The following is a 16535-nucleotide window of genomic DNA, read 5'->3' on the forward strand; positions in this document are numbered from 1 at the left end:
TTCATAACTGGTGTTTCTGGCGAGCCTGAAGACTCGCCAGAAATACGGCCCTTCAATCTCCATACAGAGCTTGATAAATGGGCCTCATAGTGTCTCATCTGTAAGTATGTATAAAAATGTCTATTTTAGATATTATATTTGTTTTTCAGTTCCTGAAAGAATTATTCTCGTATGCTGTAGAGGATCCAACACATCCCCTATGACTCTAATCCCCAAGGCTTTCCAAATATGAAATGGTTCACAATCATTTCCCGCTGGGAATTCAAGGTTTCCCACCAGGGGTATATATTTTGAGAAAGGGTGACTAATCCCCATATACCTGTGAATCATACGCCACGTGCGCAAAGGGTCTTTATATAGTAATTGTGGGTGGGATATCTTTTGTTTTTGCATAAGGGAGGTAAGTCAGTGCTAAAGGTGCTATTACTGCTTCTTCCAGTTTTGCCTCACAGAAATGTAAGGTATTGAATTGCCAGTCTGTGACCATTCTGGCTAATGCATTCCAGTTGTATAATTTTAAGTTTGGGAGGTCAAGACCTCCACTAAGGAAGGGAAGCTGTAAACTTTCTGCTGCTATGCGAGGTTTTTTCCCTTTCCATATGAAGGAAGTTATTGAACAGGACAGTCGAGTTAGATCTTTTCTAGTCATGAGGAAAGGAAGCATAAGCATTGGAAAAAGTATCTTAGGTAGTATTGTCATCTTAACTAAATTAAACTTGACCCGATAATCCAAAAGGGAGAATAATCCAGTTTTGTAGTGTAGAGATAAGGCTTTTGCATTTTTCAGAAATGTTTAATTTATATATTTTTGTGGGTCTCTATACAACCGAATACCTAGGTATGCAAGACTGTCTGAGACTTCCACAAATGGAAAATCATGGCTCGAGTCTGAGTGTTTATGTAGCCACAATATCTCTGACTTAGATGTGTTTATCTTATATCCAGAAAAACTACCAAAATCTGCGATCATCTGTAATATGTGTGGGATATGTATAGAAGGTGTTTCCACAAACAATAGCATATTGTCTGCCTACAGGGCCAAGTGTAGAGGTATACCTCTTAATGTGATACCTGGGAATATCTGTTAACTTTAATGCCAAGGGTTCCAGTGCAAGATTGAATAATAGAGGTGACAGAGGGCAACTCTGCCTGGTACCTCTCTGTAATTCGAAGTCAAGGGAAAATAGTCCGTTAGTTAAAATACGTGCCACAGGGGACCTATACATTTTGCAAATGACCTCCAGAAATGGTCCCTTGAAGTTAAAATGGCGCATAGAATTAATCAAATGCGTCCAGTCCACTCCGTCAAAGGCTTTTTCTGCATCTAGAGATAACAGGAAGGCCTCCAGTGCAGTGTCCGTCTCTCTCCTCTGCTCTTCAGTGACCAATAATGGTAAATCACATGTAAAACCCTGCAGAGATTAACCACAGAACTGCATTTAAAAACAAAACCTGTTGTGGCCTGGATGTAGGAATGTTGGGAGTATGATTTTTAGTCTGTTTGCCATAATCTTCATAAATAGTTTATTGTCAGTGTTTAACAAGGAGATGGGCCTAAATGAGTCTGGTAAAGAATGTTCCTTGCCCGGTTTGGGAATGAGAGTTATATGGCCTGAAGTGAAACCCTGTGAGGGAAGTGTATCTTTCTGAAAGTAGGCATTATACAAATCGGTCAGTGTAGTGGTAATTTGTGGTTGAAGGATCTGGTAAAATGCAGTTGGTAGCCCATCCAGGCCTGGTGTCTTTCCTATTGGAATATATTTTAAGGTAAAGGCTACTTCATCATTAGTTATAGGTGCATTTAAGTTGTCTAATTGATCTTGTGTCAATTGGGGCAGTTTAAGCATATTCCAGAAAGAGGTTTGGGAGTCGTAGGGACCTGGATTCTGTCGTGTGTATAACTGTGTAAAGTACTGCGCAAAAAAATTGCACAATATGTGATGGTGTCGTGTAGGTCTGACTTTGGAATCTCAATGCAGTTACGTTAGTTCTTGTTGTCTGTGGTTTGGTCAAAGCCACTAGCAGCTTTCCAGGCCTGCTACCGAATCTATAAAATTTGCCTGCTGTTCTTAGTAAACCTGGTGCAGCTTGTTGTTTCATAAAAGCATTGAGTGCTGCTTTCGCAGTAATGTATGATTAATAGGTGAAACTCGATTAAGTCATGCAGTGCGCTTGATATGTTTGCTCCAATTGTTTTTGTAGAACATTGTGTCTATGTTGAACTTTATATTTAATTTTAGAGACATAAGAAATTATGCAACCTGTCTCCCAGAATAGCTGGGTGTTCTCCAGATGGGTTATATTGTCTGTGTAATAATCAGTCCAGCATTGGGTTAAAAATTTCATAAATGCTTCAGAAGAAGCCAAGTAAGTTGGAAATCTAACAGTGTTTCTGTTAGAGCTTGGTCTATAAGATCCCAAAACCATTTCAACAGGAGCATGGTCAGATAATAATAAATCATGTATATTACATTGTCGGACTTGTGTGGTTAGGGAGTTGGAGATCAGAAATAAATCTATTCTAGACAGTGTGTATTTGGTTTTGGAGAGGCATGTATAGTCTTTGCCCTCTGGATGTCGCAACCTCCATATGTCACAGGTGTCGAGGTCCGGGTCAAAGATGTTAAATATTTTAGCTCCATATCTAGCTTTATAATTTATTTTCGGATCCCTAGTAGCAAGGGTATCTAGCACATTCTATCCAATTTATGTGACAGGGTGATATTAAAATCTCCTCCAATTATCAATTATGATTCTGCATGCAGGGTCAGTGTTTGTATTAAGTTGTTCCAGAAGACTACCAATCTATGATTAGGGGCATAAATATTACAGAACACATAGTCAATCGAGTCGACTTTAGTTTGAAATATTAGAAATCCCCCTCTTTGTCTGCATATGTGTTTTTAATATGTACTGATATTCTTTTGCCAAAGACTATTGATAATCCTCGGCTTGCGTTGATGTATGAGAGAAATTATATCTGGCTTACCCAGTCTCTTTTCAGTTTGGAGTGCTCTATGTCAGTTAGGTGGGTCTCCTACAGGAATGCTGTATCAGCTTCTATTCTCCTGAGGTGAGTGGGAACTGCTTTCCGTTTTATGGGGGAATTAATTCCCCCAACATTCCACATTAATTATTTAAACGACATGTCTATCTAGTGTGTTGATAATGTATACTGCTGAGGCAGAGCCAGATTAAAAAAAAAAAAGAAGGGGGAGGAGGGAGGGGAAAGAAAGGCAACATCATGCAAATTAGAATACAAACATACATATGAATATGGATCGTAAGTTTGAGTATTCTGGGGTGGAGCGAAATATAGAGATTTCAAATCATTCATTAATATAATTAGCTTTCCCATGCAGACAAGACATTTGTTTAGGTGTCTGTCCTCCCTTATATCCTCTCCCTTTAATAATGACCTAACTGGTGAATGTACCCGCCCCTTCCCATACCCGGCCATGAAGACCGAGAAATCAAGTTAAATTGCCCAACATTCATTTCCCGTATGTTACAATTAGCAGCGCAAACATTAAAACAAACACCAGCTGTGTTCAATCCCGTCTGACTAAGTTGTACTGTAGTCATAATTAAGGTACATCCCATTGGTGTCTGTTTTGTGTAAATTAGGTAAGAGATTTCTAAAACCATGGGGTGGATTATCATTCCTTCATGTATGTTACAAATAACCTCACACACATTAAAAAAAAAATAGCTGAGGTTAACCCTGCTTGACTCAATGGTGTTACTATTATAATTAGGGTATATCTTACTGATGTTTGATCTTTGTAAATTAAGTAAAAGAGTTTAGGGACCATGAAGCGGGTTGCTGTTCCATCCTTAATGTCTAAATCTCTACTTTATATATACCATGTACATTCTTTTAACAAGGACATATTTGATATGCTAGAGAGACCTCGAATTGGATCTCCCTCCCGCAGAAGGTGGGAAATTAGTCTTCTCCCTATACCATAAGCGTGAGATACATCAAGTTCAGCTGTAAGAATACATTGGAGCCCTGCCGTTACCATCCATTGTATAAATTGTATACAACAAAATGCCCCGAATGCAGAAATAAACACAGCAAGTATACACTGTGGTATAATTAGTCTCCCATTCACACCTAACACGAAAATAGAACAACTTTAAAGAACTAGATTAGGGCTGTTAAATATGATTTTGTGGGTGAAACAAGGTAAAATAAATATTTTACTTTTGCAGAGGGCATTACACCAATATTTTCTAGAATAAGCAAACAAAAGCCCCAACATCTTCCTTAACTTTAACACAGAACCATAAAACTTATTAACATAAATAGCATCTTTAACTGTTTCATATACTTTTACATCAATTAATTGAAAAATCAGGAGTTTTTAGCCTTTATATACTATTTCTTTACAGGATCTGTATGCACGCAGCATTTTCAGTTTCTCCTGGAAATGTAAACATTTAAATATGACCTGTCTGGGTCTCATCTTTGCGTGTTCAAGAGTTTTTTCTGGGCCCACCCGGTGGGCTCTCTCCACATCAATGGGAAGAACATCTGAGGTTATACCCAACATCCTGGGGAACCTGAGTGCAGCGAATTCCAAGAGATCCTTTCCCTTCACTGATTCTGGCACCCCCACTATTCGTAGATTGTTGTGCTTACTCCTGTTTTCAAGGTCGTCAACCCGTTCCTGAAGAATCTGATTTTGCTTGACAAGTTGTTTGAGTGATGTTTCTGAATTAGATATCAAAAACAAAATAAGTCCTTGATGGAGGTGCGCCTATGGTGACGAATGTAGCAAACAATCCGATATAAGGCTGCTCTTCTGTAGCGTGCGTAGACGGTTAGGAAATCTGTAGTGGGGAAACAGGAAGGCGCCAATAGGGTGATAACGTATAGACCCAGACAGGTGAGTATAAGGAGAGAAAAGGTACTCACAAGCAGGGCGGCACTTGAACGTGCCTAACCAAGCGGGCCGGGACCACAGCGTCGCCCGGGAGACTCACAACGGCAACAACACCAATCCTCGAGCCGGACCAAGTTCCGTGTGGCCAATCAGGAACGCTGGATGATGACACACCTCCCTCTTCGTATGCCGATACTGAACACAGGCATAGAGGGTAGGAGACAGGAACAAACTGTGTAAGGCTCTCCCGAATACCGAGAGCTTGATTCACACAAGCCAACAAGCTTAGCGTGAAATTTCCTTTCCTCTATCTATATGAGGTGACCTTTTGTCAGACGCAGCTTATTGTACTCCTGTATTCAGAAGCTCATCTCTGCAGAAGAAAGGTGACTTTGCAGACAGGGTGTCTCTTTGGGGTCTCTAGACAGAACTATCTAACATTATCACCCTATTGGCGCCTTCCTGTTTCCCCACTACATGTTTCTGAATTAGTTTGCCTATCTTTAACCTCAGAAATACAGGATTCAGTCGAGCTCAATCATGAGGAAAATTGCCTTACCTCACTTGTTAGGGTGTCTACCCCAGCTTGTAGGGATTCCATTTTTGGAAGGAAAAAAGATTTGAGTTCTTGCAATAAAGACATTTGTTCAATAGCCTGGTCACCTACACATTCACTTTGCGCTGGGTTTTCAGAATGGATTTCAACTGTGTGTTTTTGTTGCTTTCTATCTGTTGTTTTAGCAGAGAGCTTATAGAAATATTTATCAACTTTCATGGGGTTTAGCGGGCTATTATTTAACTGAATGTTCCCGGAGTACATCCATTGTTAAGCCACAACACCAAGCTGGACCAGCAGTGCCTATAGAGGGTTAGAAAATCTGTCTATTAGTTCCCTGGATCAAACTCTGTGAAACCCTGCTACTCCAGGGGTGATTTTGGTTCAGTTTGAGGTTCTATGACGGTCCCCAGGGATGTATTCTTATTTGAGCCCAGTATTGAAAGTCCTGGGTGCACTCCCATGTGTACACTAAAATATTTTTCTATCTCTAGGCAATGTACTCTATAGTGTATTATTATATTCTTAACGTTAGTCCACCAATTCTTTAGGGAGGGCTGCGGCACTGGGTTGCACTTTTAATTCACTGCTTTCACCAATGTTTAAAAAGGGCTAGTAGGTGACCTCTAAGCACTTTTTTATAATTTTAAAGATGTTGCAAAGTGGTGTTCTGTTTTACTAATGTAGGTGTGTTTTTCGTTGCATACGTAGAAGCTCACCTTGATCACAATGATCACCAACCGGGTTGAACAAACGTGATCTTACAGTCTTGATGTCAGCTGAAAGAAAGAGGTGGGGTATCTTCCCCAGTCACCAATGGCTGCATCTTGTGTCCGTTTTCAACCGTGCAGACTTTCGACTGGTTGATCCTATTGGGGCTACAAGGTGCCAGACTTATTCAGCGCAGTCCCTTTATTGTCGTGCAGAGCTAGTGCAAGGGTTACCTCACCTGGGTATCTCCTTCTCGCTCGGAGCACTTGTCATGTGGCTTGTGATCCTTCGGTTTTTGTGACCGGGGGCCAGGGCAGATGGTGCGCCCTACACAAATGTGATATCGATTGACGATGACCAGGACAGGGTCTCCCAATAAGATTTAGGTTGTGGGGGTCTGAATGGTCGCTAACTGCCCTAAAAAGGTATTTATTTAAAGTTTCAGAGCGGAGCTCTTGCGGTATGCTCCTATGCAGAGGACCCGCCAACCCCGAAGTCCAGAGAATGCAATTTTAAGCAACTTTCTAATTAATTCCTGTTATAATTCTTTCTTCGTTCTCTTGGTATATTTATTTGAAAAGCAGGAATACAAGCTTAGGAGCCAGCCCATTTTTGGTTCAGAACCTTGGTAGCGCTTGCTGATTGGTGGCTTTACCTTTAAGTCCCACTTCACAATGTGTGAAAGTGTTTTAGACTGCAGCTTTCCACTAACTTCCAAAATGATCCCTTGTAATATACATCATGTCATAGGTAAAGCACAGTTAAAAGCAGCACACCAGCCATATATGCTCAGTAACCAAAGTAGGCTTCCAAATGAAGTGTGTAGTTGTTCAAACCTTCAGGGACCCCCCCCCTCCAAGGTCCAGAAACAATAAATGTAGAGATGAAAGAAGGTAGCACTCTCAGGGAAAGGAAAAAAACTTTATTGGAGCAATGTTTCGGGGCTTCCTGCCCCTTACTCAAGCTAATACACAATGATATAATCAAACAATTCATGTGCAAATCAATTTAGTGACCAATCCACAGGCCTCGAGGGGGCATGCGCTAATATTACATCATACTGACATCATAATTAAATCAATTTAATAACACATCCCTACTTATTCTAACCCTGACTGGCCTTGATGAGAATTGACTCTCAAAGAAAAAAGGTTAAAATCAGATACAGAGGAAAGGAGTTAACAACTATAGGGGACTTATAGTATTTGATTCTGAAGTACCCTAAAATAACGTAAAAGCAACCTTCATATGAAGGGCATTAGATTGAACACCTTATTGAGTCCCCTAGGGGACATAGTGTCTAATGTTAAAATCCATTTGGCTTCTTTATATAACAGGTCCTTAATCCTGTCTCCCCCTCTTGGCTTTTTCCTGGCATTGTCAATCACTGTAAATTGTAATTGATTGGCCTGATGGCCCTTCTCCGAGAAATGGGAGGGGACAGGATGATGAGCTGTTTTATCATTCCTGATATTGGATTTATGTTGGCAGAAGCAGTCCTTTTGTGTGGTTTCACCTATATATAATAGGCCACACAGGCATGTAAGCGCATAAACTACATATGTGGAATTACATGTAGAGTAGTCGGGGATTTTGAACTTTTTGCTTATATAGGGGTTTGATATTTCCCCTCCTTTTATCACACTTTTGCATTGAGCGCATCCCAGACATGGAAATGTCCCATCTTTGGGTTTCCGAAAAAATAGTGTAGTGCTGCCCCTAGTGGTCACTGTCTGATGTGCATGAACTAATCATTTACCCATAGTGTTGCCTTTGCTGTAGGATGCTCTAGGGTATTGTTCGAATTCATATATCTCAGGACATGCCTCTTTTAACAAAAAACAATTCTTTTTAATGATGTTGAAAGTTTTGTTGCTCATGTTGTTGTACGTACTTACAAAATAAATCCTATTAGTGTTATCCCCTCTGTGAGTATTGTTACCAACAGTGGGACTGGTCTGAATGTTGTTCAACTCATGAGGGCTATAACCTCTCTTGACTAATTTCTCTAACATCTGCCCTGACCTTTCCTGGTGAATCTTGGGGTCAGAGACTATTCTGTTTACCCTAATCAATTGTGACTTGGGCACGCTTTTGAATACCCTTGGCGGATGGAAGCTGGCTCAGTGTAGTAATGTGCTGGATCAGTCGGTCTGGTGTATAGATCTGTCTCTAAACTGTTGTTACTTTTATATACCATAGTGTCAAGGAATTTGATATTCTCCATATCCATCTTAGCACTGAATTTTAAGAAGGGGACTTCACTTTCTATATCCTCTTTTAACTGCATCAAACTCTCAGGGGTGCCCCGCCACAGGATGAACAAGTCATCAATGTAACGGACCCACCCCGAGCGGAATTCCCTGTACCATGGGTGTATGTATATATACTTTACTTCAATGCTATCCATCACCAGGCAAGCGTATGATCGGGCCACATTGGACCCCATTGCTGTCACTTTCTTCTGCAGGTAAAAATTGTTATCAAACATAAAGAAATTGCTAGTCAAAACTAGCTCCAAAAGTCTGATCAAGAAATCACACTGCATGTCACTTTTTAGGCCACTGTGGGATAGTGCATCCTGCACACTCTCAACCCCCAAAGCGTGGGGGATGAGAGTGTACAAAGATGTCACATCCCAAGTGGATAACAAAACATTGTGTAAATTGTGATACTGTTTAATTATATGAATGAAGTCCATAGCGTCTTTGACATAAGATTTACCACTGGTGACTAGTGGATACAGAATCTTGTCCAGAAATTGTGCCGTGGGACTTAATAGTGAGCCAATCCCTGCCACTATTGGTCGACCGAGGGGGGAATCTAACAGACTTTTATGTATAAATCACTGGATATTTAATCAACAGGAAATCTGCCAATTTCTGACTGATGTTATTCTGCTGGCTCCTATCAATTTCTTTCTTAAGTAACTAAAGAATATTCCTGGAGGGATATCTCTCTAGTTTTTCATATGTCGTGATGTCCTCTAATTGTATGTGGACCTCAGTTTTGTATTTGTCAGTGTCCAGAATAACAAGAGCACCGCCCTTGTCAGCCGCTTTAATAGTCATGTTACTTTCATCTCGTATGGACTCAAGGGCTTGAAATTCCTTTTTTGTTAAGTTGTGATTCTTACCCCGTCAGATTTGTTATAAATAAGAGCCTTAAATTCTGCTTCCACTACCTTAATGAAGGTCTCTACAGCTGGATTGTCTCCTGTGGGGTTAAAGTGACTTTTGTTACGTAACCCTAAGTTACCTATATCAAATGTTCCATTGATGTCATTCCGTGGAGTGTGTGTGATTATCCTGTCAGTGTTATCAAAAAATGTTTTCAGTCTCAATAACCTAAAGAAACGTGTCAGGTCCACCATCAGAGCAAATGGATCTGGCTCCTCAGTGGGGCAAAAGGATAGCCCCTTGTTTAGTACAGATCCTGTGTGAGTGCCCTTGAAGACAGGTTAACTATATTTACCTCCTCCTCCTAAGATTGGATCGTGCTCGCGTTCCCACTCCTCTGCCCCTCCTTGTCCGCTGTCGCCTGCTTGGGTGAAAGCTGTGCTCACCTCAAAAAAAAAGAGGGAGAAGGGGGAGGAGCCGTGGTTGACATCCGTGCATCTGTGGTCATACCATCAGACCCCGTTGATGATCCTGTGTCAGACCCGGCATTCCGCCTTGAATGGTAATTGGGTCTTTTCCCAAGTGTATTGCCTGGTCTCCTCATTCTACGATTCCACCTGTATACACTTCCGGTGGTATAATCGTGCTCGTTGCGCCTGAACTTCCGGCGCTTCCTCTCCTTGACTTCCTGTTTGAAAGTGTTAGTCGCTTCCTTGATGTCATTCACGATTCTGTCATACTCCTACTCACTGGCAGTATCCGGAAGTTTGTTTTGTTGCCTGTAATGGCAGGTCCTAAGGTACTGAGCTCTAAATTCGAAAATTTTATATTTAATGTCATTATATCCATTGAGCTCTTATTGAGGATCTGCTGATACTTTGTGCAAAGCTCTGTATTGTCCGCAAAAAAGGTGGGCTGGAGTGGGGTACGGATACCTCTTGGAATTCGCTGAACCCTATAGTATTCGTCTAAAGTGGAGCTGTAAATTAACCTGTCGTTTCATTAATCTTTCAAGTTCCCTTTTTTGTATGTCCTTATCAGCTGTGAAAAACTCTCTGGGTCCCACTGTGAGGGTAGCTATGCGTGCTGCCTCCTCCTCTGTATACGCAAATAAGCCTGTTTCACTTGCCATCATGTTGGTAAGGTAAATCCCTTTTAGTAAAGAAATTACACAATATCTTCAAGGGGTGCTGTAATCTAAATAGGTAAAGCACAGTTCAGATCAGCACACCAGCCCTATATATGCTCAGTAACCAAAGTAGGCTTCCAAATGAAGTGTGTAGGTGCTCAAACCTTCAGGGACCCCCCTCCAAGGTCCAGAAACAATAAATGTACAGATGAAAGAAGGTAGCACTTTCCGGGAAAGGAAAAAAACTTTATTGAAGCAACGTTTCGGGGATTCCTGCCCCTTTCTTTATGTTTGATAACAATTTTTACCTGCAGAAGAAAGGGACAGTGATGGGGTCCAATGTGGCTCCATCATACGCTTTCCTGGTGATGGATAGCATTGAGGAAAAGTATATATACACACACCCATTGTAAAGGAAATTCTGCTCTGGGTGGGTCCGCTACATTGATGACTTGTTCATCCTGTGGTGGGGCACCCCTGAGAGTTTGATGCAGTTAAAAGAGGATATAGAAAGTGAAGTCCCCTTCTTAAAATTTAGTGCTAAGATGGATATGGAGAATATTGAATTCCTTGTGTCAAGGTATTTGAAATATTATTAAATAATATATACAAGTATGTTTGTCTTTATTTAATAAGTCTGTGGATGTGTACATCAAATAATTAATTTACCTTCTAAAAGCTGAAAATGGACACTAAAAAATAAACAACCCCCTCCCTCTTATCAAATGGATTGTTTGTAGAACAAGGATTGTTTCCAAGAGATCTCCCACACTCAATATGCTAAATTATGCAATTGTATAACCACAAGGAGCTGAAAATTAACACAGGAAACTCTTAAAGATTACTTTAAAAGAGACATTCCTAGCTAAAGTGTGAACATGAAGCACACTTCCTGCTATAAAAAAAACAAAACAGCATTTTGATGCATAGATCAGGATACCATTTGTTTTTCAAAGTGGAAATGTGTGATAAACTCCCTACTCCTCACAGAAGAACCTGTTAGTTTAGTTTCAAATGCCATGTTTTGTGAGAATGTCAGCATTACTCTCAGGTACAAAAAGACCCCATGTGGTGAGTAAAAGACAAAGAGTCTGGGGAGGATAACACAGAGAAAGCACATGGCTCACAATGAAATTTTAAAACAACTATGTTATAGGCAAGTAGAATACACTTCAGCATTATAAGAAAATATATATATTTTTAATGGATATGTGACAGTCTTTTATATGATAATAAATTTAAACACATGAATATATATTGAAATTAAACACATTATATTAAATAGATAATTGCTGCATGGGATATTTATATAGGAAATAAATTCAGAATTAGTATAGATTAAATAACCATTTTAATAATCCCATATTTGAAGTGCATATATATAACATACATTTTCTATTTTTCAGATGGATCATAGAGGAGTGCATGCAGGCAGAACTATTGGAAATATGAAATAGAGCATACTATATTATGTGAAAACATATTAGATATAGAAATGCCAGGATACTGATAAAATTGTAATACATTTTAAACTAATAATTAGCAGTATTAAATTGCCTTAATATAATATAATGTTAATAATATAACATATTTGGTATCAGAATAATCAGAAAAAATAATCTAATACTACCCATCTATAATTGGGGTTATATATGATTAATTCAGAGAGTGTAATCTGATTAAATAACCATTTTATGAGAATAATTATCTTGTTAAAAATGTTTAGAAATGTTAAGGTGAATTTGTTTTGTTTGTATGTCTACTGCCACCCAGTGTTATGTTGCGAGAATTGCAGCCATAAGATGATTGGTTGTTGCAAGGATGCATCTCCTTGGCAACATATATTCCCAGATGAATCAATCCAAGACAAGGTTTCCGTTTTGGGCGTTTCCAAATTTACTAATGATGGAAAACTAATAAAAAGTGAATGCAGGAGAGAGAAAAGGAGATATTTTCTGCTAAGCTAAACTTGTAATTGGTTTGTTGGGCGCGAGATACCACTTTACTCAAGCAAAGCTAATCTACCTTTCTCATTGATTGCGATATACACTTATTGGTGATCTGAGGTAAAATAATTCCTATTAAGGAATATTGATATTGATTGGTTTATTTGGTAAAGTATTGAAATTATATGTGATGTTTTAGAATAAGTTATATGCATAGTCACTACAGTTACATTACAATTGGAAGATTGGAGAGAGCAAATTGTGCTTTTAAATTGTATTGCATAACCTTGAATAGCTCTTAGCTTGCCTATTTGTATGCAAACATTTAAAGTGAACATTTACTATTGCTGTATGTAGCAGAGTTAAGGAAATAGTTTATATTTCAAGTTAGCATTTCATAGCCTATGTATTGTTAAACTAATCCCAATCTTAAATTGTTTATCTATGCAAATATATAAAAATAATTCAGATGTGTACATTGTATTATTGTTTAAATTTGTATCTGGTAGACTAAGTAACTTATCTGTGCAAGTTCTGATGTTTTAAATTAATATTGTATTAGGATAAATTACAGTTAAATAGCAGAATATATATATTATCCTATTGATTATAAGCACTGTTAGAATTGTACTGCTTGGATATTAAAAGCGAAAGATTTTAGTCTCATTGTAATATTTTAAATGCAGCTCTGAATGAAAGGTTGGTTTTAAAGATAAATTTTTCTAGGGTTTTGTAAGAAGGATAGCATATCTTAATAGTTGGTTTTAACGTATATAATATTGTGTCATATTCTGGTATTGCAAATATATTTCAAAATGTTCATGGATATTAACTAAATAAAAGAATTCAGGTATTTATATTAATTGTATGGTTTCTAATAGATGCATGTTGGTTAAGGGTTTCTATTTTTAAGGATAATTATTATTTGTATTGCGTTATAACCCTGCCATAAGCTGATATATTATTTGGAGAGCACTACTAAGATTTTCATAAATATACTGACACTTGACACTATGGTATATAAGAGTAAAGACAGTTTAGAGACAGATCTATACAACAAACTGATCGCAACACATTACTACACAGAGCCAGCTTCCATCCTCCAAGGGTATTCAAAAACGTGCCCAAGTCACAATTGATTAGGGTAAACAGAATAGTCACTGACCCCAAGATTCGCCAGGCTAGGTCAGGGCAGATGTTAGAAAAATTTGTCAAGAGAGGTTATAGCCCTCATGAGTTGAATAACATTCAGACCAGTCCCACTGTTGGTAACAATACTCATAGAGGGGATAACACTAATAGGATCTCTTTTGTAAGTACATACAACACCATGAGCAACAAAACTTTCAACATCATTAAAAAGAATTGTTTTTTGATAAAAGAGGCATGTCCTGAGATACATGAATCCAAGCAATACCCTAGAGCATCCTACTGCAAAGGCAACACTATGGGTAAAAGATTAGTTCATGCACATCAGACAGTGACCACTAGGGGCAGCACTACACAATTTTTTAGGAAACCCAAAGATGGGAGGTTTCCAAGTCTGGGATGCGCTCAATGCAACAGTGTGATAAAAGGAGGGGAAATATCACACCCCTTCACAGGCAAAAGATTAAAAATCCCTGGGTACTATACATGTAATTCCACATATGTAGTTTATGCGCTTAAATGCCTGTGTGGCCTATTATATATAAGTGAAACCACACAAAAGGTCAAGTACCGCTTCTGTCAACATAAATCCAATATCAGTAATGATAAAACAGCTCATCTTCCTTTCCCCTCCCACTTCTTGGAGAAGGGCCATTAGACCAATCAATTAAAATGTATGGTGATTGACGATGCCAAGAAAAAGCCAGGAGGGGGAGAAAGGATTAAGAACCTGTTATATAAAGAAGCCAAATGGATTTGGACATTAGACACTATGTCCCCTAGGGGACTCAATAAGGTGTTCAATCTAATGCCCCTTATATGAAGGTTGCTCTTAGACTATTTTAGGGTACTTCAAAGTCAAATACAATAAGTCCCCTATAGTTGTTAACTCCTTTCCTCTCTATCTGATTTTAACTTTTTTTTCTTTGTGTCAATTCTCACCAAGGCCAGTCAGGGTTAGAATAAGTAGGCATGTGTTTTTAAGTGATATAATTATGATGTCAGTATGATGTAATATTAGCACATGCCCCTTTGAGGCCTGTGGATTGGTCACTCGTTTTTTTGCACATAAATTGTTTGATTTTATAATTGTGTATTAGCTTGAGAAAGGGGCAGGAAACCCCGAAATGTTGCTCCAATAAAGTTTTTTTCCTTTCTCTTAGAGTGCTACCTTCTTTCATCTTTACATACATGATGTAATACCCATCATCAAATCAAAATCCAATAATCAACTACTAACAGGAAACCGTATTGCAAGGACATTGGCTATTCCAAAAAAACTATCACTTGAAAAATAATCCCTTTACGATTTTGACTTGTTATACCAAACAGTAGGGGGTTTAGACTTAGATGTTGTACTTTTATGATCCAGTAATGTGGTCCAAAAAGTAGACTCAAATTCCAGACATGAAAGGAATTAATCGAAATTGCTTTCTATTATCCACATAGAATACAATTCACGTAGGCAAAAGCAATAACGTGGTTAATATGGTGTCCTCTTAGCATGTACACCAGGAACATACATACCCCCCAAGAAACACCCCCAACTTTAATTTCACATGTTGGGGAATATGAAATATTCCTTTTATAATTTATTTTACTGTTATTTTTCTCGGTAAACAAACATTAACTTCTCTTTATCCCAAATAAGTAAAAAAGTAAACGTTATTCCAGTATGTTCCGATAGAAACAGTATTTGCGTTTCCGGTCCGGTTTGTAAGCAGCTATATACTACTTCAGCATGGAGCTTTCCTGTCGTGTCACATGACACATCACGTGACACAGTCCCTATATGCGTTATGGGTCCCTACTCGAAATCCTACTAATGTCAGCGGCTTCGTTTTCCAGCCCTAGTACAAGCTGTGACGTCACATGCACGTTCCATTGCCGCCTCCGTGATTCGGTGCACGGTGTTGGTGAGCTGCGCAATGGAGGTTTACATTCCTTCCTTTCGTTTCGAGGAGAGCGACATGGAGAGGGGATATACGGTAGGGAACATCACGGCTTGGTTTTAACCCCTTGACTGCCAGTAATACATTTGCAGCAGGGAATGTTATGCTATGTTGGCAGCCTAGCGGTTATAGTGCAATTAGTACTTGTGCTCTCATCATTCTCTTATAATATACATAAATGTGTTATATAACAAGTGGCATTACCCTAGAACTAAATGGTTCATTTCTGATTGTGCAATCAGGAAAAACACTAACACAAGTGACATCCCAAGGCATTGAGGATTTAATGCTATATTTCTCCCAGGTGATTGAGATATATATATATATATATATATATCTCAAAGCAGGACTTATGCATTAAATTACATCTTTATTTACACAGAGGGTCTTACATCATTTACTCCATGCTATAAACTTTTTTGTTATGATTATGGTTGGGACAAATCAGAAACAAAGTTTTTTTTTTTTGTTTTTGTTTTTTTTTAGGGTAAAAATGCCAGAATTGAAATACACATCAAATCATTTCTTTTTTGCATTAGACGTGTATTAGCAACATTTCTGCTAGTAAAAGATATAACTATTGTAAATGTGAGCTTTTATTGTGCATGGAAGCATATCTAAATATGCTTCATAAACCAGCATTTTAGACACAGTGTCTGCTCAGAGAGCTGGCAGTGACTTTTCTCATGTCATCACCAACACAAAACAAGCTGTCGTCAGCACTCTGAATATATATATATATATATATATATATAAATACACACACATGCACAGTAAAAGTTCAAGATGTTTATAGCTTTTGCTAGAAACATTTTGGCTAATGCCAGTACGTTGCAAAAATGGTTTATATTCAAAAGTTAAATGCATTGTCCTTTTCATTTTGTGTTTTATATAATTTAACATATTTTCCACTCTGCAGCAAAGTGTCTATGTATTGTCATATGCAAATAGACTATTATGCATGCAGGAAATTTGCTGCAGAGTATGTAGTCCGCTTTACATCGGCAAGACTAGTTCAAATATGTTTTCAAGTAAAAATGATACAATTTTCTTAACTATTCTGACTATTACATTGTGGCTT

General features: G+C 38.5%; 1 protein-coding gene across 1 annotated transcript in view; it reads left to right on the forward strand.

The window, feature by feature from the left end:
* The first annotated feature begins 15281 nt into the window (after positions 1-15281).
* The window catches only part of SNX24 (sorting nexin 24), a 569481-nt gene continuing 568227 nt past the window's right edge, over positions 15282-16535 (forward strand). Inside the window, exon 1 of the mRNA XM_053701609.1 lies at positions 15282-15490. Within this exon, the coding sequence (XP_053557584.1) occupies positions 15431-15490 (60 nt within the window). The 5' untranslated portion in view covers positions 15282-15430. The remainder of the gene's footprint in view (positions 15491-16535) is intronic.

The sequence above is a fragment of the Bombina bombina genome, chromosome 2, assembly GCF_027579735.1.
Source record: "Bombina bombina isolate aBomBom1 chromosome 2, aBomBom1.pri, whole genome shotgun sequence".
Classification (NCBI taxonomy): domain Eukaryota; kingdom Metazoa; phylum Chordata; class Amphibia; order Anura; family Bombinatoridae; genus Bombina; species Bombina bombina.